This window comes from Rhipicephalus microplus, chromosome 5 (genome assembly GCF_043290135.1).
Source record: "Rhipicephalus microplus isolate Deutch F79 chromosome 5, USDA_Rmic, whole genome shotgun sequence".
NCBI classification, from domain to species: domain Eukaryota; kingdom Metazoa; phylum Arthropoda; class Arachnida; order Ixodida; family Ixodidae; genus Rhipicephalus; species Rhipicephalus microplus.
This window is the reverse complement of record NC_134704.1, coordinates 48087913-48112873: the sequence shown is the minus strand read 5'-3', so window position 1 is coordinate 48112873 and position 24961 is coordinate 48087913. Positions and strand designations below refer to the sequence as shown.

The 24961-nt window shown below is 43.3% G+C and overlaps 1 protein-coding gene across 1 annotated transcript in view; it reads left to right on the top strand.

Moving 5' to 3' along the window:
- The window catches only part of pont (RuvB-like helicase pontin), a 29919-nt gene extending 9798 nt beyond the window's left edge, over positions 1-20121 (top strand). The window contains exons 4-11 of the mRNA XM_037425581.2: positions 9439-9522; positions 10422-10579; positions 12675-12719; positions 14887-15055; positions 15675-15873; positions 18425-18527; positions 18618-18709; positions 19865-20121. Of these exons, the coding sequence (XP_037281478.1) occupies positions 9439-9522; positions 10422-10579; positions 12675-12719; positions 14887-15055; positions 15675-15873; positions 18425-18527; positions 18618-18709; positions 19865-20024 (1010 nt within the window). The 3' untranslated portion in view covers positions 20025-20121. The remainder of the gene's footprint in view (positions 1-9438; positions 9523-10421; positions 10580-12674; positions 12720-14886; positions 15056-15674; positions 15874-18424; positions 18528-18617; positions 18710-19864) is intronic.
- Positions 20122-24961: the final 4840 nt, after the last annotated feature.

The window sequence follows — 24961 nt, the reverse complement described above, 5'->3', positions numbered from 1 at the left end:
CTCACTCGTGAAAATCAAGAATTACATAACTAAGCCATAGCAAACTCAGACCTACTACGTGCGAAGCAAATCAACAGCCTAACGTTTTGTTTCATTTCCTAGTGAGATTCACAGCGTTTCAGGCACGCAGGTGCTACGGGGGAAACAAAAACGAAAGGAAGGAATTAATCGAAAACGCTTCTCACGGCATAAGTAAATCTCATAATCAAACTCGCATGTATATTATAAAACGGGGAAACAAAAAACCTACACTACACTGGTGTGCATACCAACAAGTATGCTGCAAAATACACAAGGTTTATACAGAGGCTTTTACATTCAGCCTAAATCTCCTATTAAAATCAACTTGCACGTCAGGCATAAAATAAACAGAGAAAGAAAAACATATACTACATTGCAAAAACAGGTTTATACAGAGGCTTTTAGTCAGCCTTCTTCTCTGTTTAACTCAGTGCAAAAGCCCTCTTCCTGAGCGCAAGTATTTGCTAAATGTAAGCAAACCAATAAATCTCGCATTATCTGCTGTTAAGATGAGGAGGAAAATAAAACTTTCGAAAATTGACATACTCCTTGTTCATCGGCAGACATACAACCATTAAAAGTAAAACAATTCAAAACTGGATACAAGAGAAATCCTTGGCATCCTTACACTGTCCGAAACATGGGGAACCCTTTGAGATGGACTCAGGGCGGACACGCATACGACAGCTGTCGATAAGCCAGATCCCTACGGAGGGACATATAGCCAGCCAGTCCGAAACTACCGAAGCACTCAGTGGCGGCGACCTTTGTTTCGCGGCCCCCTAACTCGGACAAAGAGGCATACGAACGCTTTAGATTCCTTGTTGTAGGCCTCCGAGAAAAGTGGTCACTTTTTCACGAAGGTGGGGGACGGCTTCTGTCGTTAGAGCTGCGTATGCCCCACCTCGCTTCGCTCCTACAGATAGTCAGCACAACATATGATGAAACCGGGCGACCACTTTGGCGTCTCAATTTCCTTGCCTGCTTGACACGCTTCATGCCAAATCTCGCTTTCAGGGGGACCGTCAACTTTTGACTTGCAGCCCGCTTTCTCAGGATTTCTAGCCTCCGCTCGAGGCAACTTCAACCCTTTGCGTTCCTTCTACGTTTTCGCCGGCGCCTTTTTTCGGGGCGGCACTGAACGCTCACTGACCCGGCAGTAATACTCGGAAGTACACTGCTCAAAACTCCAGGCGGCTCGACTGGTTTATCCTCGGCGTTATTTCTAGCTGTGTGCTGTTTGCACTTTCGAAAGAACGCTACAATTGACACTTGCTAAAGCAGACGGCTCGCCATCAGATGTCTCTCCTTGATGAGAGTCATCACCTCGCGCTAATCTAAGCACTTTATCACCTCGCGCTATGTTAAACACCTCTCCCTCTCGTGATAAGCTAGGCGCTTCATCATCTAGACTATTACAGTCTACTTTCCACGAATTCACGCTTTCTGCTGCCTGAATCTCAGGAGCCGACTCAGAGGCCATCGGGTGCGTCAGAGCTGTCGCTGATTCCTCACCAAAACAAAGGCCTCTCAAAAGCATATCCTCGTCATTCTGAGAAGGATAATGCCTAGGCAGGTTTTGGGACACCACAGTTTCCGTTCCGAGCAGTCTGTACGGTCCCTCACTCTCAAATCGGGCTAATGGCAAGCACACACTTTTATTTTCAAGTACTTGCCGTGCACACTCGCGTTCTCCAGTGGCCACCTCATTTTTCACGGAGTAGGGATCAACATCATTGAGTGCTGTGGCTGAGTCCCGCGGTACGTTTTCCTGAACTAATTCTTGAATATGGGGTTTCAATTGCTCCCGCTTACTGTCGCTGCTGTCCACCATAAAGAGAACACTCTTAGGCTTACGGCAGCCAATCGCTATGTGACGAGGCTCTTTGAAACGGTGGCATACGACCGGGCTCTCTAGCCTTAAGCATCTCCCGTTTATAGGGATGTTCTGAGCGGCTCACTGTAGATGTTGACTTGGCAGGACTGCATTTTCTTGTTGGAGGATGCTATCCCATTAATCAGGTTGTTTGAGGCCTGATAAATTGCTAAAGCCAATCGTAGTTTCTCGTTTATCCTGTCTTCTTCAGCCCATCTTTAGTTCTTTTCAACCTCCTCCCAGCTTTTCTCAATTTCATCACTCTCCGCACTGCATTCCTCAATAGCCTTAATCAGCTGCGACTCTCTCTCTTCTCTCCCAACCTTAATTCCCTGCTCTTCACACAGTAGTAAGAGGTCTGGTTTCTGTAGCTTCGTTACCAAATCCATGGTATTCACGAGTGAGGACCGTCTATTCGCCGTGACGTTAGGTAGCAAACAAGCGAAGTCTAGACGCACGGTAATACTGCTACCAGCTTTAGATTATGAAAGCTAAAATTTTGGTGAAAAGCTGCAACGTATGGTAGCGGTACAACGAAGCCTATACGCACAGAAGATTACTCACAAATTTAGAAAACTTCAAAAGCTAAAATCTGGCAAAACTCTAAAGAAAGTCAGGCACTCACCATATTGCTGAGGCCCGAGTCAAGCATGGGCCATCCCATTGCTGCTAACCAGTTGATGTGTTCCGGTTGTCAGCAGCATCACACCGCTGCCATCCAGTCGATGTAGTCGGGGGTGTGCCCATAGGAACGGAGCCAGCCAGAGTCTCGGGAAGATGTCGAGGAGAGGAGCCCGGAGCTGTTAACAGTAACTTTTAATTACATAACAGGTGGCGTGTTGCTACATGATGGGGCTAGCATCATGGAAGCCCTCGAGCTTCTGTGAGCTTGTGAGAACTTGTCAGGAGCGCCTCGGCGCTCGCGTTTTATGTCCTGGCCTTCCCAGGATTCGCTGCAGGAAAAAATAATGGAGGCCAGGACAGTCCAATGAAGTTTGTCATCTTCACCTCCGCCCTCGAAAGGGAAAGGTGAACCGCCGCCTCCTTCCTAACCCACGAAAGGAGGAAGAGGTACGCCCAGTTCAGCCCATGGCGAGGGAAAAAACACTGCACACTGCGCACGACACAGGACAGCACGAAGACTTCGAGTCTGTTGATGTCAATTTCGTAGTCTGTTGCAGTGATTGGTATGCGGCACCAGGCAGACCACAAATTGTGGAAACAGCGGCATGAAGGCGCCACGGAGAATGTGGAAAATGCATCCGCAGACGATTCTCAGACGCTGGGCCTTTTGCCCGGGGCACCTTGACGACAAAGCAAGCCGCCTCAACGGCTAACAACTCTTCTTAATCCGTCAGTCGGTCAGGCGTGTCCAAAGGGTTTTACGAGGCGCCGACAACCTGGGATAACTAGAAGAACGATTTCTCTGTTGTCGCTGCTCTTGGTGCACCTCTGGGAGCGCTGACTCGGAAGAAATCAGGGTAGGCTCAGCCACAATGTCTCGTACGTCAAAGCGGCGTCAAGCCAGGGAGGCCGATCATAACAGAGGTGAGAAGGCAAAAGACGCAACGCCGAGTTCGTCGGAGTTCTCACTGTCGGCATGTTGGCGATATCGATGTCACTGCGACTTTGTAGCTGGCAGCTGCTGCTTTTAGCGTCTTTGATGCAAAAGGATATAAAAAAAAACGTAGCCTCCGAGACGCGCATTGTTGCACAAGGTTTACACATCTTGAAGGCCACGCTTTTCAGTCTTGCATGCCATTGTGCGCTAACAAACAAGGATGGGAATGCGAACCACATGCGACACCGAGTCACCTCGTATTCTTTCAGTGCCCTCGGCAATGGGTCTTTCGGAAAACACCATGCCCACGCAGTAAGACCTGTAGATCATGCATAAAACGCACCGATGTACACGCAAGTGCCGCTCAACGAACCAGATCAGTGTAATAAAATGACACTGTTTTTTCGTCGCCTGCGCGCGAAGAAGGATCTGAGCTTGTTAGAATGTGGCCTAAAATTGATCAATATTTGCTAAAAAAATGCACTTTCAGGGCTTCGGCGCAGCGTTCGATATAGCAGATGTCTCGCTGTGCGGGAGTTCGATATACGGGCGCACCGGTCCGATACTTTTGCATGGGAAATTCAAGGGGATTTCTCAACTGTTCGATGTAGCCAATAATTCTATATATCCGAGTTTGATATATGCGGGATCAACTGTATCACATCATCAATCACAGCTGAAATGTGGCGCAAGTCCAGCTGACAATTTTTTTCCACGGTGACAGCTGTAATCAACTCGCTTCCCTGGACCCTATAAGATTTGTTGGGGCAGAACGTGAGAGGACTATTGCGGTGCTTTGCAACAATTCTGTGAAGTTTCTATAATTCATGATGATTAAAAATCCTAGCCCTAGATTGACAATCAAAATGTTCAACTTTCATATCTATTCATCATATGCCACAATATAAGTGGGGTACTATGCCTGCCCTCTTGAGTACTACTCAATGAAATGGTGGGCTAGTACTCGTCTTGGTAGCTTGTCACTCAACCATCACTACGGCAGACAAACTTCAAGTCGGAATATGTGTGTCGGGTAAAACTTAAATGCCTCATCGGAGATGTAGTCAGTGAAATTGGCGATCATCTCCCGCTCGGACCATGATGCAGCGGTAGCGTGGAGCTCGAACAGGTCAAACCAGTCCTGTACAGGTCCATCGTCTGCTGCTCCGGTGTACTTGGGGATGGGAAGGTCAGTCGATGGTTTTCTTATGATGCCGGTAACTGCATGCGCCTGAGATCACCTCTTCTGTGGTCGATATTCAGGTGAGGCGTATTGCCGTTCGCTTCGTGAATGATTTGAGGCTGATGAGTGCCGGCCAAGTCTTCATCCTGTCGACTCGTGTGACGCTATGATGAATGGAAGACTTGGGCCGGCTCATACGCCATGTTTATTCCATTCTGCACTTCTTCCTTCTCTGCTTCTACGAACCATCGCTTCATATGTCACACACACACACACACACACACACACACACAATTGCGCTATTGCGTCACAAAAAATTAATAACCTGAGTCAGGATTTTGATAGTGAAAGGCACTTCATAAACGAATTGAACTAAACGTATACTATTCTCACGAACCTGTAGATACTCAGATGAATTTTGTTTCCCACAAAGCTAATTACTTAATTATATTTAATTACCAATTTTTCAAAATTATTCGTTAAAAAACGAGAATATACCCATTGAGCTGTAGAGCACTGTCAGAAACCACCGGCTCAATTGTTTTCTGTACGATATACGTGTCCCGCTGTTATTAATATTGGTTTTTTTTGGCGTTGTAAAGAAGACACGATAAAGCTGAAAATCCGCGTGACGGATGGCGAGCATGCTTTTGGTGGCTTTTTCACAACATGGAAAAAATAACAGCGTAACACATATCATGCAGGAAACGATGGAGTCGGTGGTTTCTGAAAGGGTCCTACAGCTCAGACATCATATTTTAGGGTTTCAGTAAATAATTAATTTTTGGTAATTAATTAATTAGCTTAGAGGAAAATAAAAAATAGTCCAAGTATCTACAGGCTAGTGCGAATAGTATACATTCGATTCAGTTCGCCTCTGAAATGCCTTTAATTTTCAAAATCTTGGCTCAAGTTGCAGCACAGACTATATATATGAAGTGTTACTATGAATCCATTTTTGGTGCCATCGAATAACGTTATATTTTTCGTGTACAAAGAGCAATGCACATATCTCTCGTATCTTCGAATTTTCTTTGAAAGGTATTTTCTCAGAATAGCCGTTCCATCTCTGTGACTAAGTTGTCTATATGGTGACGAAGCAGATCACAGGATTTCAGAGATAAAACAATGGAAGCCACACCCGGAACGCACGTTATCTATTCTAGAAAAACTGCTTTTTACGGCATATTCAGTTGTTAATTGTGGTGAGATGATTCCGTCTACAATTAATAAATCTAGTAAATTGTAAATACGATTGTGGTATTTTGTGTCAAAGGAAGGATGCATTCCAACATAAAACATAACTGTTTAACATAAAACAAAACTGTAGCAAGTGGCCGTGTCACGCTGGGCTAGATAGTGACGAGACGGAGGCTGCGCAAGATTGTGCGCAGTGGTTGCCACATCATCCCCCGCGGAGTGCAGAGGTCGCAGGGTCTGTAGAAATCAGGGAGGCGTACCAGTTTTCCAGAGCGTGTCGAAGAAAAGAGCAGGCTGTGACGTCAGCGGCTGCAGAAGGAAGGAATGGCACTGCCCAGTTTGTTCGCAGCAAAGTATGCGTGCTTGAGCCGGTCAATCGAGACTGTTCATGTGCAGAGGGAAGTTCTTGTCGTCGCGATGGACGACTGCCTTGAAAACGAGCTGGTTTGGTCGTGCGCTGCACGTGTTTTGTACGTGTTTTTGCAGGTGTCATGGCACACGAGGCGTGCTAAGAAGATCCACCTAATTGAGGGCTCCTTTCTTTTCTGCATTTTGGTGAAGAAGCAGCGCATACTCAGCCTTGTGGGAGATGGGGAATAGGTGATAGCAGACGGGGAGTGGCATTCAAAACGCCGAAGAACAAGAGGCCGAATTATTACAAGGCCGAATGTCAGAATGACGAAAAATTGGAATGTCAAAAAATATAAATGCAGAAAACTTAAAATGCTGAAAAATCGAAATGCCAAAACATCAACACACCGAAAATACCAGCACCTTGCTATAGTAGAAGATAGTGTTTAGCCGTGATTGAGCATCCCCTGGCTTGTGTGCTTTTGCTCTCGCTTTCATCCTCTTTTCTAATGGCCATGAACTCCCTTCGCATATGGGTCAAGCCTTCGAAAACAAGAAAAATATATTCCCTTGTTTATTCAATTTCATACAGATAAATTTAGTGCAATGCCTCGCAGAAAACTTAGAGCATCCACAATCTTCCGATTGGGCAGCGCAGCTACCAAACGATCTTGGACAACTGATGTTTCATCACTTCTGCGAAGATTAATCGCCAAAGAGATATTATTGGAAAAGTGGATGACGGAACCTTTATGTTGCCCATATACTTTATCTTCCACCATAGCTAGGCGATGGGGTCTTCATGTTTCGGCATTTTAACGTTTCGGGGTTGCGATTTTTCAGTATTTAAATTTTCGGCACCTAAATTTTTCGGCGTTCTTACGTTCGCCTTCTAATGATTCGGCGTCTTGATTTTCGGCGTTTTGATAGGGACGCTAGCAGACGACATCATCCTGTTCTTGCCCCGCCGTGGTGGTTGGCTGCTGGCCTGCAGGTCGCGGCTGCTCACCACTACGGCGGGGCAAGGTACTCGGCTGCTGACCCGCAAGTCGCGGGATCAAATCTCTGCTGCGGCAGCTGCATTTCCAATGAAGGTGGAAATGTTGTAGGCCCGTGTGCTCAGATTTCGGTGCACGTTAAAGAACCCCAGGTGGTCGAAATTTCCTGAGCCCTCCACAATGGCGTCTCTCATAATCATATGGTGGTTTTGGGACGTTAAACCCCACATATCAATCAATCAATCAATCGTCCTGTTCTTGATGAAGTACTTTTGCATAACGAAATGTTTGTGGTGGAACTGAGAACGAGGAAGAAAAACGAAAGAAAGCAGGGCAGGGAATTAGACTGGCTACATTTATCCTAAGAGACAGGTTTGAGCTGTTTCCCATAAAGTATGTTTGCTATAAATCCTTGTCGCCTCTGCTGGCTGCCGTGCATTTCCATCGGCACTGCCCAAATAGACAAAATATATCACCGTACAACAGAAACTCGACACCTGTGCACACGCTTTTCGATAGCGCATTCTCAATGATACAAAATAATGGCAGTAGTCTAAATATGGGATGGTACATACTTAGTCAACTAACATATATCAGATTTCTTTCGTTTATACAGCATAATGAAAACCAACGGATAAAAGCCATGGAAGATACAGAGGATGTAAATTTTACTGTTTTAACTGCATTGTAGTAATTGTGATATATATTGAAAAAAAGTATAATGTACGAAAACACAATTAAAAAGCTTTCCTTTCGTAGAAGACAGGCAGACGAATTTTAAAATAAGTTTATTAATTTATTCTATCATCCAGTTTACTGTTTTCACATTTGGATCGCAATGACTGCGATACAGGGAAAGCTGTACAATTCAAGCCCATTCCACATTCCTTGGCTTCACCTGTTCGTTTTTATTGAAGTAACATTTTAAGTAGGCATATATTATATATGGAAGCACGAAAACTTTAGTGTCTATTAATATGACCAATTGTGTCACTTAGCATCACCATCTGGAATTCTATCAACAAATTGAATTATGTAAGTTGGCTCTGCGCCACACTGTATATAGTTTATTTTTAGTTAAAAAAGAGGGGAAGTTGAATGCACTGTAGTAATTTCTCGGGCGTGTATCACCCAGTAACTCGATTGATCAGCACAGTTGTAAACAGGAATGAACTATGGTTATGTTCAGTGCCTCGTACAGATACTCATTTTTGCTGCACACTGACCTTTGACCACGCACTGCTAGCTCAGCGTACATCAGATATCCGCCCAGTCATCTGGCATTTATTCGAGTGTAAACAGAATTTTACTGGTGGAATCAATCGCTTCGTGTTTACAATACTGCTCTAGCATTTCAACAAGTCCCCTGTCGGGGTGAATTCACAGAACGAAGAGTGTTCCGAGCAGTGACCTTGTCCACCATGCATTCGTCATACCAGAACTGAAGGCGCTGATCCTTGTCCCCATAGCCTGAGGAAGCAAATAGCACCTTCTTTCATCTTCTTGAAAAGGCTGCTGAAAATGTGGGACAACCTCTCAGGCAGCAGACAGCTGTCAAGGCACATAATTGGCTTTGTTGAAGCTACAGGTGTGGTGTGACAAAAGCGAGAAATCAAAGGATCGCCAGGCTGTAAATAGTTTTGACCCCGCGGCATCATTCGCTACGGTTCAGGCAGAAAAATTTGGAATGTTCTCAGACAAAGTGGTCACCGCGTTATCAAGTAGTGCCTGCCGGGCAAGTTTTCAGCAACGGTACTTTCACATGCGGAGTGACATTTCATTGTCCTGGTTAGATTTAGACACCTAGAGCGTGCTCAAACTTCCCACTTTCTTATAGTGTGTAAGTGCTGTCATCTATCAACACAAAAAAATCAAATCTGACTTTTGCTGGTGACTCCCCTTAACGCACAAAAAAAAAACTTCCTTTTGTTGAAAAGTGGACTCCAAAGGTTACGAATCATTGTGCATAATAATTTGCTCCCACCATCTCATTCTGGCTCCAAATTAAAAACATGGGCATGTCTATAAAGCCTGCTATCAGCAGTTTATTTTTTATAAATATGAATAAACATTGAATTATGTTTTACTTGTTCACTGCCACTAATGGAGTTCGCTTCTGGGAGAGAACAGTATTGTATAGCTTGCTTTGATTTTAATTCACTTCTTAATATCAATGTTTAACAACAATGTAACTGTGCCATACATACTATATGTTACTGTTTATATTAACTGAATGAACTTGTTACAGGTTTACGGATCAAGGAAACCAAGGAAGTGTACGAAGGTGAAGTAACAGAACTGACACCGTGCGAGACTGAGAATCCTATGGGCGGTAGGTTATTTTCAGCACCTGATCCTTATTGGTGCTTAGAAATTATCGATAGTGGTTCTGAATAGGTGTGCGATTGGCCGGGACAAGTCATTTGTTCTGAGCAAAAAGTCCTGACATACACAGAGACAACTAGTCCATCAACAAGCAGTTAAATTATAGATGAACGTCAACGCCACTTCTGGGCACGCACTTAATGAAAAAAAGATAAGGAAACATCATTTTCGATATTCTGTATACTCAAATAGACAATGACACCCAATGTTTGATCGTAATGGGGGCTGTGTTGGTTGATCCTTGCGCGTTCACAATCAAGCTGGCTAAATTTCAATGAATTAGCTCGAGCACTTAATCAAGAACTGCATATATTTGTGTAAGCAAGCAAGGGTCGGCCAACACTGGCCCTCTTAGAAACCGCGACATAGTGCAAGTCTGCTTGCTGTGCAGGCATGCGAATTCTGGTGAACGATTTTGCTACATGGTTTGTTGCTTGTTCATTTGAGCTATTTCAGCTTTGTTCAACTTTCCGTTGGAAATACAGTTTTTAGCAGCTGAAACGATTCCACCGCAGCGCAGCAGTAATGCGTTGACTTAGCTCATTTGGTAGAAGACAATGACTCTGCTCCATGGAGTGAATGGTGTCACGCATGCCATGGCAAAACAGCTATTGCCTGCGATGGGTGGGGTTTAGAGCCGGTGACTTATAGGGCTTATTTTGCACTGAAATATTCTTTTTCAATCCATTTATATACATGCATGGCCATAATAGACCTTCTATTTCTATTTTTCGCTGAAAGCCGCAAGTTATTATTTGATCGTGTCGTGTAACTTTTAAAGAAAAATTTCCCACGTATCTGAATTGCTTCGTTACGTTCCTGAGTTGTTTTCCGTCTCCTCTTCAGGTTATGGCAAGACTGTCAGTCACGTCATAATTGGCCTCAAGACTGCCAAGGGCACCAAGCAGCTGAAGTTGGACCCTACAATTTACGAGAGTCTGCAGCGCGAGAAGGTTGAGGTCGGCGATGTCATCTACATTGAGGCTAACAGCGGGGCTGTCAAGGTGAGGTTCAATGCCTAACGGGATGTCCAGTTTTCTTGTTGGTCTATTTGTTGAGTTCTTGTTTCTCTAGGATCTCTGTGACTTTTTTTTGGTATAGCAGCAGCGTGAGAATATCCTCCCAGGTGGTACCATGGTTATGACGTCCAGCCATAATCCCAGCCGGAGTGGTCCTATTCCAGTGTAGGCGAAACACGAGGCCCATGTACTGTGTGAAGTCGGTGCACATTAAAGAACGCCAGATGGTCCCAGATTTCCGGAACCCTTCACTACGGTGCTCCTCATAGTCATATTGTAGTTTTGGCATGCAAAACACAAGATATTATTACAAAATCAGCATGACAAAAGCTCTATTCAAAAACATAAGTAGTAACTGCGAACCCCAGTCGAAGGTGCAGTGGACTGGTGCTAAGAAGACGCAGTAACGCTTTATTGGTGCAGATGCTGTTTGCCCTTCAGCCTGTTACCACCATACGTGTGGAAAATTCAAATTTTTGAACTGGTTTCTCTCTAAGTGTCAGCAGCCGATGATATTGCTGCTCTATTCTAGCACTGCAGAGCGAATGATTAGAGTGCCTCATTGTCAAAAACCAACAAATCTTGAAATTCATGAGCCTTGGCACCTATCACCAAGAGTCATTAAATTGGCTTTGTGCCTCTCCCGCTTGCCAATCTTCCAATCTCGGTATAAATTTATTTCACTTCAAAAATTTATACTTTCATAAAGTTTATTTGGCATAGATTTATTAACAGTATCCTCAAGTTTATTAAAGTCCCATGCTTTTCATTTTCAATGCTAGCACCATGGGCACCCTACCCTAATTTATAGGTTCAAACTAAGAGGGCTGCTTTGCATTCTGCATCTTTGCAGCTGCAATAATTTCTTATTAAATGCTTACACATTAGTCTGGTAACCATACTTGATACGCTTTACAAGTTAATTTCTTAAACTTAAGTTTCGGGTCACCGTGTACAGTGCAGGACTAGATTTCATAGCATTCCCCCCTCTGAAACGTTTAACTTTTCATCAGGGTTTGTTATTGTAGATGATCTGATTAACAGACAATATTACACTAGGAACTGCAGTGTCACTATTAAATGAGACATTATTATAATTGAAATTAAGCTCATTAGTGATTTTATTAGTGTAATTCATATTGGAAAGAATGAATAGTTATTGGGTTTTTAACATTTTCCGCTGCGGGATAGTTCGTGTAGTTTTTGTCAAATTAAGTCCATTGGTGAAAGGGTTTTATTTATTTTTTCCCAGCATGTGAAAGACACCTGATCCTTGTGATTGCATCTTTGCCCATATTCTGTGTGCACCATAGATGAGAGCCAGGGCTCACGCTTGCTGTAGTGTTCCCGTCTTGAAGAAGGAGTTTCGTGTTCCAGCTTCTGGATGCCACACTGAAGTCTACACATAGCCAATTACCAACCGGCCGGCATCGTATCGTTAAAATATATTTGCACGTCAGGGTGCCTCTAGAGTGTTCAAGAGGGAGCGACCACAACAGAAAAAGCCGCAGTGGCTCTAAGAAAGACTTTTCGCAAAGATAATCAATATTGTTAGATGAAGCAGGCCACGCAAAGCACCCAGTTTTTGCCACGTAGCCGACGAGCCAGTGTAGGAGACGAGTTCTCACATTTTGCAGCTGTAATCAATTTCTAGCAGCAGTTTTCGTAAACAGGACAGAAAACCGACAAAAATCTTGTGCTTTTCTCGGTATTTAACCACGACATGGCTTGTCGGAACCATTTTTTGCTTTGCACTGCTTCTAACAAAGTGCGCACCAGCAAACACATGCCGACAACTGTGGTTGGCGTGACTGTCAGTGCCTAACACAAAATTAAGTGTCCGACAACAGTACCATCACACTTTAATTATGTTGGAGCACTGTGATAGGTTTATAGGCTTAGTGTGAAGATGTGAGAGCACACATTCGCAGTCAGAAGTGATCATAACTTTAATTAGACCATCAACACTTTTTTATTTACCCCATTAAAGGGATGTTTCAGCTTGTCCTAGCAGTGTTTGCCGGGCTAAGCTTTTAACTCTATGCTCACCAATTCCTACGCTTCTGCTTTCCACTTTCAGAGACAAGGAAGATCTGATGCTTATGCTACAGAGTTTGATCTTGAGGTGAGTTGGACAAATTCATTTTATGCTTAGTTTTACCGTAGTGCCACCACAAAGCATCATTACTGCATCTTTCTTACTTGTGAAATTATGGTGATCATTGCAACACTGTCTTACCCATATAATGTATGTCAATGATGTCATGCCTAACGACTCGAGAGACAGTTTTCATGTAAAGTATGTAATGTTAGACTAGACAGATGTCCATTCACTGTACAGTGGCACAAAAACTATAATTAGATATCTACTTGATGGCATTTACTTAGTGAACAGCTGTCCGGCTGCTTGCTGGTTGGATGGTTTGTGTATGTTTTCAACATGCCTCTAAGTACTCGCATTTATTGTCACCGCAGCTTTGTTTAATTATGGGAATGTTAGTTCCAGCCTTGCATTCAAATATTGTAGTGTTTTTTTTTTGTGTGTGTGTATGTTGCAAATATTAATAGACATTTGGTATCGAAATAGTTACAGTGAAGGAAGAACATAGACAGTTGAAGCACTGTTGCCTTTCATGTCCTCTATTCTGTCTTTTTTTTTTTTTTTTTTTGCTGTAACTGTTTCAACGTAAACAATCAGCTCGCCCAAAGAATTGCTCTCCAAATCTATTTTATTTGTGACATTGCAGGCTGCTGGATGTGATTATGAACATTACATTTACCTTACTGGATAAATTGTCTGTAGGGCACAGGCTGCATAAAATTTTTCTACTGGCAGGAAAAACATGAGCACACAGTGAATGGCGGTAGTCTTGTGACACCTAGTCCTCTGCGTGCACCTGTAGTGAATAGCCTGACAGCAGCCAATTCGACAGTTAGTCCGCTTTCTGCTGAAGATTAAAAACTGTGTGATCCACAAAAAGCTACAGCATGGTCGCACTTCAGCATAAATGTGGCTCGGCATTTTGCTTTATATATTTCACAGCCCGTAGATACCAAGCTTAGGCAGAGGAATGAGACCAAATGTGTGCATTTGTTGTTTATAGTGCTGCCATTTCTCTAGTGAAATCTTTCAAGGATTCCGCTTGCAGTCGCTGCCTTTGGGATCCTTGTCTGCATGTTTTTTTGTATCGATCGTTGTAAGTTGAACTGTAATGATCGAAAACTGAAACCTAGAACACGACTACAATTATCATTAGCAGCATGTGATGATCATTCTTGGTTCTTCTTTCAAACTAGGTATGTGTGTCTGATGTTATTATTAGCAGAAACAATGTACTCGTGGCCCTTAAAAAAGTGAGCCTGCAGAAATGCATCTCCCGCATAATCATTGTGATGCCAATATCGGCCCTGAACTTCTTAGTGAGGTGTTGGTTCTTTGGTGTGGGTGTGGTATTTCACTCGTGAAAATTGATGCTTTCGTGACAGTGTATCTAGTTGCTCATAGTTATCATGACACCTCTTCAAATCAGCAGCCATGACTTAGGCTGCCTAGCCATGCGTATTGCGGCCACCAGTGTGTTGATACCATCTGTACTCTATTACTACTTAGGCAAAAGATGTTAGCTCTGCACACAGCCATCGCTGTGCTTCCCATGGGAGAATTTACACAGGTATCACTTAGTCGTTTTTGTGACGTGGAGCACTCGGATGTTACAGATAGCCGACTTTTCCATGAAGAGACAGGATTGTGTTGAATGCTTTAGATTAGAAACTTGAATGTCCTGTTAAACATCTACAGCGATTTTGACATCACTTCTCACCCAAACATAATGTTTTAGATTGTAACGCAGAACCTGTAACGAAAAACACGGCGCAGAGCGCTTTTCCTGTGTCCCCCTCGTTTCTTGCGCCGTGTTTTTTACTGTGGTTTGCTAACGGGCCCAAATTCACGCTATTGTAAAAAATGTTTGACTATTAATGTGCATGCTGCGGCTTTCTGTGGGTAAAGTTGCCATTTTTTTCTTAGTTTGTATCTGAGCAATGTTGCCTTATGTTCACGTACAGTTCTTGCATTCCACAGGGCTACACAAAAGCGTCTGTTGTGAATGAGAGCTTTGTTGTAAGCTTTGTAATCCCTACCAGAGAAATAAAGTAACAAGAGAAAGCAGAGCACCATTGTTGCCACTGCTGTCAGCAGGCGTAATTCTGATGGGCCAGAAGCGGCAGTTTTTATTGCGAACCCCACTTTATGAACAGCCATCGCAACCATATTTTCGGTGTAACCATTGCAGGCAGAAGAGTACGTGCCACTACCCAAGGGAGACGTTCACAAGAAGAAGGACGTCATACAGGATGTGACGTTGCACGACCTGGATGTTGCCAACGCCAGGCCCCAGGGTGGCCAGGATATCTTGTCCATGATGGGCCAACTGATCAAGCCTCGCAAGACAGAAATCACTGGTGCGCGAGTTTGAACATATCGCTGCTTTTCGTGTGCGTGTTTTCGAGGCCCGCACATTGATTTTTTCGACACTTGAGATATGAGAGTGTAACTCGCATTGCGGCCATCACGAATCACCATCTCGCCAAACTGGCCGTCCTGTCATTTGGTTGATTTGCTTACAATGTAGTAGCAGTGACATTGCACGACACGGTTCGGCATTGTTTAATGCTGCTAACTTTCATACCACATTTCGCTGAAATGCATCCTAAGGCGGAAATGGGTTTTTCAACTCGAGCCTACTCTGTGTAAAACAAGCTTCAATGTTTTCATAAGCCGAAAATTCGCAGCAGAGCAAGAACACTCAAACTTCAAGCAAATGCTAGCTGACACAGCTCTCTTGTATACATGAATTTTATGTGCACCATAGTCTTGTGGGCAGAGCTTGTATCGAATTCTTAGGGTAATGATCAAGTACAGTTATCTGATGTCTCGTAAAAGTTAGTAGATATTCCCGAACCGATAAAGAATGAGCTAAATGTATAAGGTTCCAGAAGATTAGTTTAGCATTAGCAAACTGTGATGTGAGCACGACGAACACTGTTTTTTCAATTGCCACGGGCCATTTCTTGCCTGCAGATAAGCTGCGCAAGGAGATCAACAAGGTGGTGAACAAGTACATCGATCAGGGCATCGCTGAGTTGGTGCCTGGAGTGCTCTTTGTGGACGAGGTCCACATGTTGGACATTGAGTGCTTCACCTACCTCCACCGGGCCCTCGAGTCCTCCATAGCACCCATTGTCATCTTTGCAACCAACCGTGGCCGTTGCACTATTCGGTAAGCCGGGTGCTTTTTTTTTGTTACAAGCAAGATTGCTGTAGTTGTCTTTTTTTTCTCTCTTTTAAACAGTCTGGTTCTAAATCTGCTGTTAAATTTTAAGTGCAGTTTTGTTATTACAGCTATGCAATGAGAAAAAAATTGAGAGCATAGCAAGAACGCTCAAACTTGAAGCAGACACCAGCTGACACAACTCTCTTGTGTACAGGAGGAATATAACAGAAAAAGTCACTGCGTGCACTGGCCTGTAGAATTCTTTCAGTTTAGTGCTTGTTTTTTGACCTGGTGCGTCACTATTACGGTAAGAAAAAGCAGATAGCAGCTGTAGTGCTGTTGTTATCTATGTTGTACGCAGAATTGATTTAATGCAAATTGTTTATGCTTGACGTGTAGTGTTCTGTTGTATGCTATGGCTTGAAGAAGGGCACACTAGAAACTACAGTCGAACCCTCGTGTAGCAGCTCCACTTAAAATTAACTTTCACTTAAAATGAAATATTACTGTGTCACCATAGAAATATACATTAGGTATTTCATGAATGGCACAAAATCGCTCTGACAACGAACCTCTCTGAGCACCACCAGTCAGTTGGCGAATGGAGCACCACCACAATGCGATTCTTTGACCTTTGCGCGGGCAGGCCACTCTGCCAGGTTTTCCTACACCTGAGTTGCGTGTTTTGTAGACCTTTCAAGCATGCTACCCTGCCTGCATTTTTCCCACGTGTTTTGGTCTTCAAGGTCGCCTCCCCGCTGCCCTACACTTCTCTCTCTTCACTCTATCACAAGTCCTTCGCCTGCCTCTTGCAGGTCTGCTCTTCTTCACAGTCCCTACCACTCCGCGGCGCCAGCCACGCTGGCTCGAATTCAGAAGTTTGTTTTTCTGGCTAGAAACTGGCTCAAAGGATTTCCACACATCCTGGCATGTATTTTGCGCATGCGCGTTTTACTCGCTGTTGGTGCAAGCGTGGGATCAGGATGGCAGACGGGAGGCCTTTTACGCCTTTTCCTGCCGCTAAAACAACGTCGAATGTGCAACCGCACGGCTTATTATAGGCGCCATGTTGTGTAGCGCTTGCTCATAACTCTACACCGCCCAGTAGCCAACTTGCCGCTTTGGGTGTCACTGTATTCAGCTGTGGAGCTGGTGAAGACTTCTTGGGTGGAGGTAATGGCTACATGTGTGCACAACTGTTCTCGCCAGGGTGACTTGTCGACGTCGGACCCCATGCCGAGCCTGAAGCTTCTGAACAGGACCACTCTGGCAACAATTCGTGGCAGCGCGTCGTACACTCTGACATGAGAGGGCTGGACATATTCTGGGTTGATATCATTACTGCTGATGATACCGGCACTGCAGTACCGGTTGATGGATGAGGGCATTGTGAATGAAATGTGCAGCAAGAGCAATTAGGAAGAATCGGATGACGACGATGACAAAACTTTGGAGCCAGTGCCCACGAGCGTGCTTGTAGCAACAGGCTACGCTTATAGCCTCAGGCAGCTCGTATATGCCAAAGGCCTCGGAAAAGAGCACATAGCCACTTTAAATAAACTGAAGACCTCTATTGCCAAAAAAGAAAAATTTGTTTTCGCTTGCAACCTGTGTTTCATTTACTATAAACTTCGGCATGCAGCGAACGGGTGCCACGTCGCGCTCAGGTTCATTATAAGTGTGCTCGGCTGTATAAGTGGATCACCAATAAAAGATGGGTTGGAAGTGCATGGCTTTAGTGCGGCATAAAAGCAACTGCTTGTCTTGATTTCAAACATGCACTCATATTGGAATAAAAAGCCTTGCCAAAACATACTATTTTGAGTACATTGTATTTTTTTTCTATTCGACTCATTCATGCTAAATTGTTCCAAAAGTCAAGTGAATTCATGATTCCAAATGATTTACTCTGATTTAACACAGGAAGTCAGAGTAAAGTAACTAAATAAGCGGATGTTTCACCACTTGTGCAGGTGGCAAAACATCTTCCTTATTTTGTTAGTACTTTTAAGTTGGACGAAATCTTGTCGAATCTAAACTCATAGTGTATGTCTACTGAGCTGCAGTGGGTGGTGTAAATTAGTAAGCTGCCACAGTTTAAGAAGCAATGGTACAGCATGCAGTTGTTTAATTTCGCAGATAAAATCTGTCTTTCATGGCCCTAGCCAAGAGTCAAGAAACTTGAAAAGCACTGACTGTGCTCTGAGCACAGTCATCACAAATAAGAAAAAAGAGAGACAGTGGAGAAGCACAACATTTTGACAAGCAGGTGTTGTCTGCAAGAGGAACCTGGTTGGATAAACAACCAAAAAATCTAGGGCATTTTGTTTAAAAGTAAACACTGTACGTTACCCAGAAGCAATATCTTGCCTGCACTGAAATGCTGCTATTCAAGTTTGTTATAGATTGTACAGATTCGGTGTACAAGCTTTTTTTTTTTTTTTTTTTTTCCTTCCTTGGGTACCGAGATGTTTGTGGCCAAAATTTTTAGCACATTACAGTGATAACTCTGGTATCGTATGGCGTTGTGCTGAAATGTTCGCTGCTCACGTTCCAGGGGAACTGAAGACGTCGTTTCACCCCATGGTATCCCCTTGGACTTATTGGATCGGCTGTTGATTGTGAGGACAATGCCGTACACGAGAGAAGAAATGGTTCAGGTTAGATTAGTTTTTTTTTTTTACTTCCCTTTTTGACCGCGACTGTCGTGGCATCAAATTCTTTCGCTCAATGCTCTTTCTCACTTACAGATTCTCAGGATAAGGGCACAGACAGAAGGCATAGAGATTGACGAGGAGTCCCTGCAGGAACTGGGAGAAATCGGAACACGCACAACACTCAGGTACACGTCGCTTGACGTCATCATATCTGTGTTAGATGATGTGTGAAGGCAGAGAAGTGAAAAGGAATGTGTCAGTATCAAAACTTCGGTGTCGATGCACCGATGTCAGAAATAACCCATAATATGCTTAGTGCCATCTACTACCTTCTCCTCCTTAGCCTTACACAAATCGCTCGTGCACAAGATTTGATTCTTTTCACATAAAAAATAGAACATGACTGACTGCAGAATATATCTATTTATAATTTCACACTAATCATGATTTTTCACTTGAACTTGCACAAAGCAGCATCTAAACTCCTTTCTTGGATGGAATATGGGAATGTAATATCGGGGGGGGGGGGGGGGGGGGGGGGTTCGGAATTGTGCTCTGATAATCGGACGCATTTGAACACACACTCAGTCATATTTCATGCCTGAGGCCCACTGCACGGTAACTGTAAATAGGGACACATTGATCCAAGCATCCTACCTGTTTCCTGTCAACGATTCAACAATGGAAGCTCTCTGTGGCTATCTGCAGGATGTCGCCAGGAGATGGCCGTTTGTAGTTGCACTGCAGCTCTCTATTCAAAAAGGTGGTACTGGTACAACACTGTGCTCTCCTTGCGAATGTCGCAAGTTGAGCATGGCCTCAATGTTTACTCGAAGAGGTTCACAGCTCCATTTTTGTCTGTGGAATGCGATTTCGGCAGTTATAACTCAACCTGTAACAAATAAGTTGTGTTGTGTTTCTAAGCAGTTGTAGCATTGAAAGAAAACATGCTTTCGTCGGAAGGCTCAGCTGCCCTCGGCAAGTGACTCAAACTGCCCATTACTGAATTCTCAGAGTTCATTTTGAGTAATGGTGCGGTCTAGACCCTGCGTCGAGAAATGGCCCAAAGAGGCGTACTGTATAGAAGAAAACTGGATTTTGTATGGAGGCTTAAAATGCTGTAGGCCCATGTGCTCGGATTTGGCCGCACGTTTAAAAAACCCCAGGTAGTCAAAATTTCCGGAGCCTTCCATATGGTGGTTTTGGGACGTTAAACCCCACATATCTATCTATCTACTTGCATAGAACCTTTCTATAGAATTGTGCTCAAAACGTTTCAAACATTACACATTCGTAGCACCACTTGATACCAACATTGTGAAAAACTCTCATTATTGCAGATATGCAGCGCAGCTCCTGAGTCCGTCAAGCCTACTCGCCAAGGTAAATGGTCGGACATCCATCCGAAAAGACGACGTCAAGGAGGTCAACGACCTCTTCCACGATGCCAAGTCCTCCGCCAAGATTCTGGCAGAAAACAACGACAAATACATGAAGTGAAGAGCCCGTCACAGCGTTTGATGCTCTGCGAGCACCGTCAGCACTACCACCACCGTTTCTTGTGTTTAAAGCCATTAAAACCTGCATCACCTCCTCATCTGCTTGCAAATGTTTAGTCCCCAGAAATGCAGGTATCGTGGTGAGATGCATGCCTTCGCAGATGCCCATTTGGCATTTCAAGTTTAAATCCGTAAATACGCTTTGTGCTGTTCATAACTGTACAGCAAGTACTGTCAGCAATAACGAGTCGCTTTCTAAAACTCCTCAGATGTAGGAAACTCTTGCACTTTGTTTGTGAGCATTGAAAAGTATTAAAAAGAGCCCTTGAAACCATATAAATGTTTCCTTAGATAGTAGAAAGATGCTCACTTTATATAGTTCATAGCCGCTGTTTGTTTTCCATTGGACTGCAAATTTTACTCATAGCAGGTATTAGACATCTAATGACATAGTCGCTTAAAAACATGCTTAAACGTTCAATTTTTATGTTACTTTGTGGGAAAAAAAAAAAGGTGGTTGCAAAATAAATTGCGAAGTAAGATGAAAATTAAGATGAAGAGGTGCGAACACTTCGTTTCAGCACAAGTTAGTCTCTGGAGTCTAGATATCCATGCCACGTCTGTCTGTGGCTTAACTCGAACTTCCCTGCACTGAGAAATGACTTAATATCACCTAGCTAAAGCATAGCTACAACCTAGAAGCAACAAAATTACATTTCAGAATCGTCTGTTTTGTTGTTGAAAAGCTTGTGCGATTTAGTACAAGCTTTGCTCCCCCCCCCCCCCCTTTTTTCGTCACATCGCAATAATATGAATAAACGGCCGAATGTAAAAATTCACATCTACTCAAGAACACGGGGGCAACCGCTGGTTTCTGGTATACAATTTCAATACCTATTCTTATTGCATGGTTCTCAGCTCCAGAGCAATGTTGTATTGAAATGCGTTTTGCAGTGATTCGATTGTGCTATGTCCCCTTATTATTGACTGTAGGCTATGCAAAACATTTTTTTTAGCTGCAGCAGCTGAAGCTTTCCTTTTGCAAGCCTGCTCTGACAGCCCAGTGTCAGTGGTCTGCAACAAAACACATGGTTGAAGGTTCGTATTCCAACCACATTGGCTTCATTCTAGGAGGGCCAGAATGATGAAAAATCGCAGCATATCCACAAACTGAATGATGATGAGTGGAGCTAAGCTTCCGTTCATGCGTTTGTCCATTCATCTAGCTGTCCGTTCTTGTTTCAGTCTGTCCGCCAGTTCACACCTGCTGAGTGAGTCATCGAACTAGGCAGTCACAAACCACGATGAGCTAGGAGGGACAAAGCCATGGCTCAAGGAGCTTCGCCCCTAAAAATTCACGCAAAATTGTTTTAGGGATTTGTCTTAAATTATGCATAAGCATATGTGTTTATCACACGAAAGTTCGTGGGCGCAGTTTCTCCTGGAATACTTTTTTTGAGCAGCATTGGTGTATGGAAGGCCCATCATTCTTCAGTGTCTGGAAGGCCCAATCAAAAGCATCCAATTTTTGCAGTCAGACTTCCGTAATATATGTACGTAGAAAGATCCACTGAGCTTTGCGTTTTCCTTCAAAGGGCTTTCGTTTCACCACGTTTCACCACGTAATAATTTAATGCAGCCTTCATATAAAATGTTCTTTAACATTTGCCTTTATTTGTATTGCTCCTACAACACATTGATTTGGTTGATATAAGACATTCTTGAGGCGCCAGTGTGTAGCCTAATTGGCAAGACACGCTTCTTGAAAAATGTGGGGCCCTCATTTTCAAATTTAGTTTTGCTAAGAATCTGCCTTTTCCATTAGCTTTTGTTACGCTCTGGCGTTTTGGTAGGGGCCAGGAGAACCGTTATTGCTAGAACGAAGGCCTCCAAGATCAGGAGTCATTTTGTGAGTGACTTTTCCGATAGGGAAAAGTGCATGAGTTGCGGCATCGTGGAAAAGGATGGATTGTTTTTGCTATGTAGTTCTTTTATACACAGAGACAGTTTTCTCGTAGCGTTTCCTAGGAAATGCTTAAGCTTTCTTAAAAGTTGTCATGATTAGCTGCCTGAGATTGAAACCAATCTGGAGCCTGTAATTACAGAATCTTGCAAAATCACATGCCTTATGCGCTTGGTTTGGAAAGTTATTCTTTAATTTTATTATTTTTATTATTTAAGTTCATTATTTGATTTCATTGAATGCAATGTATTTTAAGTCGTCCAGCTTTCTGGGTGCTGGGCCAAGTCTCATCTGTACAGTGCATGCACAAAGGAGCCCTGGAATATTTTTTAAGCATGGTCAGAAAACTCCGATCGGTAGGTTGAGGCAGTAGAGGCTCCTGAGGACATGTGAGCCAAATGTGCTGCACTTGACCTGGCACTTGCAATTAATTTTCCAAGTCTGCTAGAAATTGTTCCCTTTTCTTTCTACAAAAGAAGCCATATACCTAAATGATCACGCCATATCCCCTTGAGGCACAAATTATGATGCATTTTCTATGAAATTTGTCAAACTCGTGTACCATATTTGTGAGGCACTCATTATTACAACCCAAGAAAAAAAGAGAAACAGTGTTTTTTTTTTCTGGGAGTTTCGGTAATTGTAATTAGCATGTAATCAAAAGTCATTATTCAACAGTCCATTGTGCTCCATTTCGATATGAAAAAATGTAATCATAGGCTCCAAATGTACGCACAATTAGTTTTTTGTTTGCATTCGCAATGAGGAAAGAAAAGTGATGCTGTTCACGTTGTAGTGTCTTCGACAAAGTGGACGGCTACAGTCATACGCAGCACACTGAGTCAGGTCAAGACATAGACTACACTGAAGGTTAAATTTGTCCAATGACAATTGTATATTGCTCTCCTTTGGCCACAAGTTGAAACAGCTAGCATAAAAAATTGTACACTAGCATAGCCACCGAAGGGGATGTTGCACTGAAGAGGATATTCGGCAACTAGCCTTTATTGTTTTTTTGCTTACTTTCATTTTTGTCATTATTTATTCATTGCCATTTAGGAAGCAGTATGGAATATACTGAGGTAGCAGCGCGCAAACCTCATTATCAAGCTCTCGGGTGCCATCTATGTTTTTGAAATGTGCTCATCTGAAATGTCTGTTGACAAGCTACATTTACATTGAATTCCAATGACAGATCGCAAGCGTTCGGCTGAATCGTGTAGATCCGAGCGAGATTGCTATCGCAAAATCTGCGTTTGGGTCTCATACGCCTCGACCGGAGCAGTCTGTACACAGAAATCTTGCGAAGGGCATTGGAGGAGAGGGGCGAAGCATTGTTCTACTAGTCCATGGCTGCCCGTGACTTCAAACACCTAGTCATGAGGGGGTGAAAGGCGGGCGCATAGACTACGTCACGCAACTTCCAGTAAAATCTTCCGGTTTCGGCAAAGCACAAGAATGCTTGCTCCACGGAGCGATCCGAAATCTGTGGTTGCTCACAACATGCCATTGGAACACAGAATTTGGGCTCCCATTCTGCCACTGGAATATGATTGCTCCACTCGGAGCAGAAGAAGTGGATCTGGATCTGCCATTGGAATTCAACATTGGAAAGTGTGTTTCGTGAATCACTTTCAGGGATAAGAACCAGTCACTCGGAAGGATATGTCCCTCTTACACTACATTTCACCATGTTGAAATACCCCTTAAAGTTTATGGCAGGGAATACAGGCTTCAATTTATAGCTGCAGTGCTTTCCAATCTCAAAATTATTGTGGGAAGATTGTTCCTCCTCTGTTTATTTACATTGCATTTACAGGACAAGCATTGACCATTGATATTTTTCATTGGAGCAATAAATATAAAGTGGAAAACACAATCGAATAACTGTGCAGGTGCACATATGTTGCAAAGCCCATCTATGCCAGATTAGAGGACTTTTCATCAAGTTAGGTGATCGACTATGCGCTCACTCACGTACCGGTTTTTTGTGCTGCTGGTATGAACATATACAACCTTGTCTGTACCGTAACACATCTACAGTGATAGACTCCGATTAAATAAAAGGTCACGTGTGCTTTTAATGTTCTTCTCCTACGGCTAGGATTCAAACCCATTTTTTTTAATACCTTAGATGTGTTCTTACATCTTAGTCTGCTAATATATCAGTTTGCACTAGCCTACTATAAATTTGTAGTTATTAATTTGGGCAAATTGGTCGCCCAATATATTGAACGAGCCATTGAGAGGTTATTAATGCAACTACATGCAATAATTTTAGCAGCACAAGCTCCTTTAGATATCAAAGTACGTCTCTCGGAAGATAACCAGTGCGAAACCTCTGCAAAAGGTCATAACCCGGTCATCCAAAACGATCGCCGGGCAGTCTCGGGAATGATGGTGCCTAGTGCGTTGCTACAGTAGATGATGTCTGCAAAATATATTGTGTTCAAACTTAAAGGCAAATAAGTTGACACGCATTGTTAAAATGTTCCATAAATTGTTTGTTTTTTTGCCAAAAAAATGCTTAGGTTGAAACACAATCGCACCTTATACAATGGCTCATCAGCACAATTCAAACCGCCTGCCTACAAAAATGGTGTTGCATGTGCTATACCTGCGCCTTATTCACTTCACTACCAGACAGCCGGAGCTGTAGCACTGTAGAGCAAAACCATGGCAAACACGAAATTTGTGTCATTCTGGGTAATATCAAGTTCCTTCATGCGTAAATAAAACTGAAATGCACTAGTTGCTTCTTTTTCAGTTTTGTAACGTACTTTTCTATTGTGGGTGGCTCGGATACTTGTGATTGGATGGACTGAGACCCTGCTATGTCATCGGGACAGTGAGTCAGAACGTCCCACTCACTGCGCAAATAATGTCTTACATTTACCTTAATTTCTCGATTACAAAACACTACTGTGTATAACACTAGACGTTCCGAAGCACCGACCCCTCACTCCGAGACCACT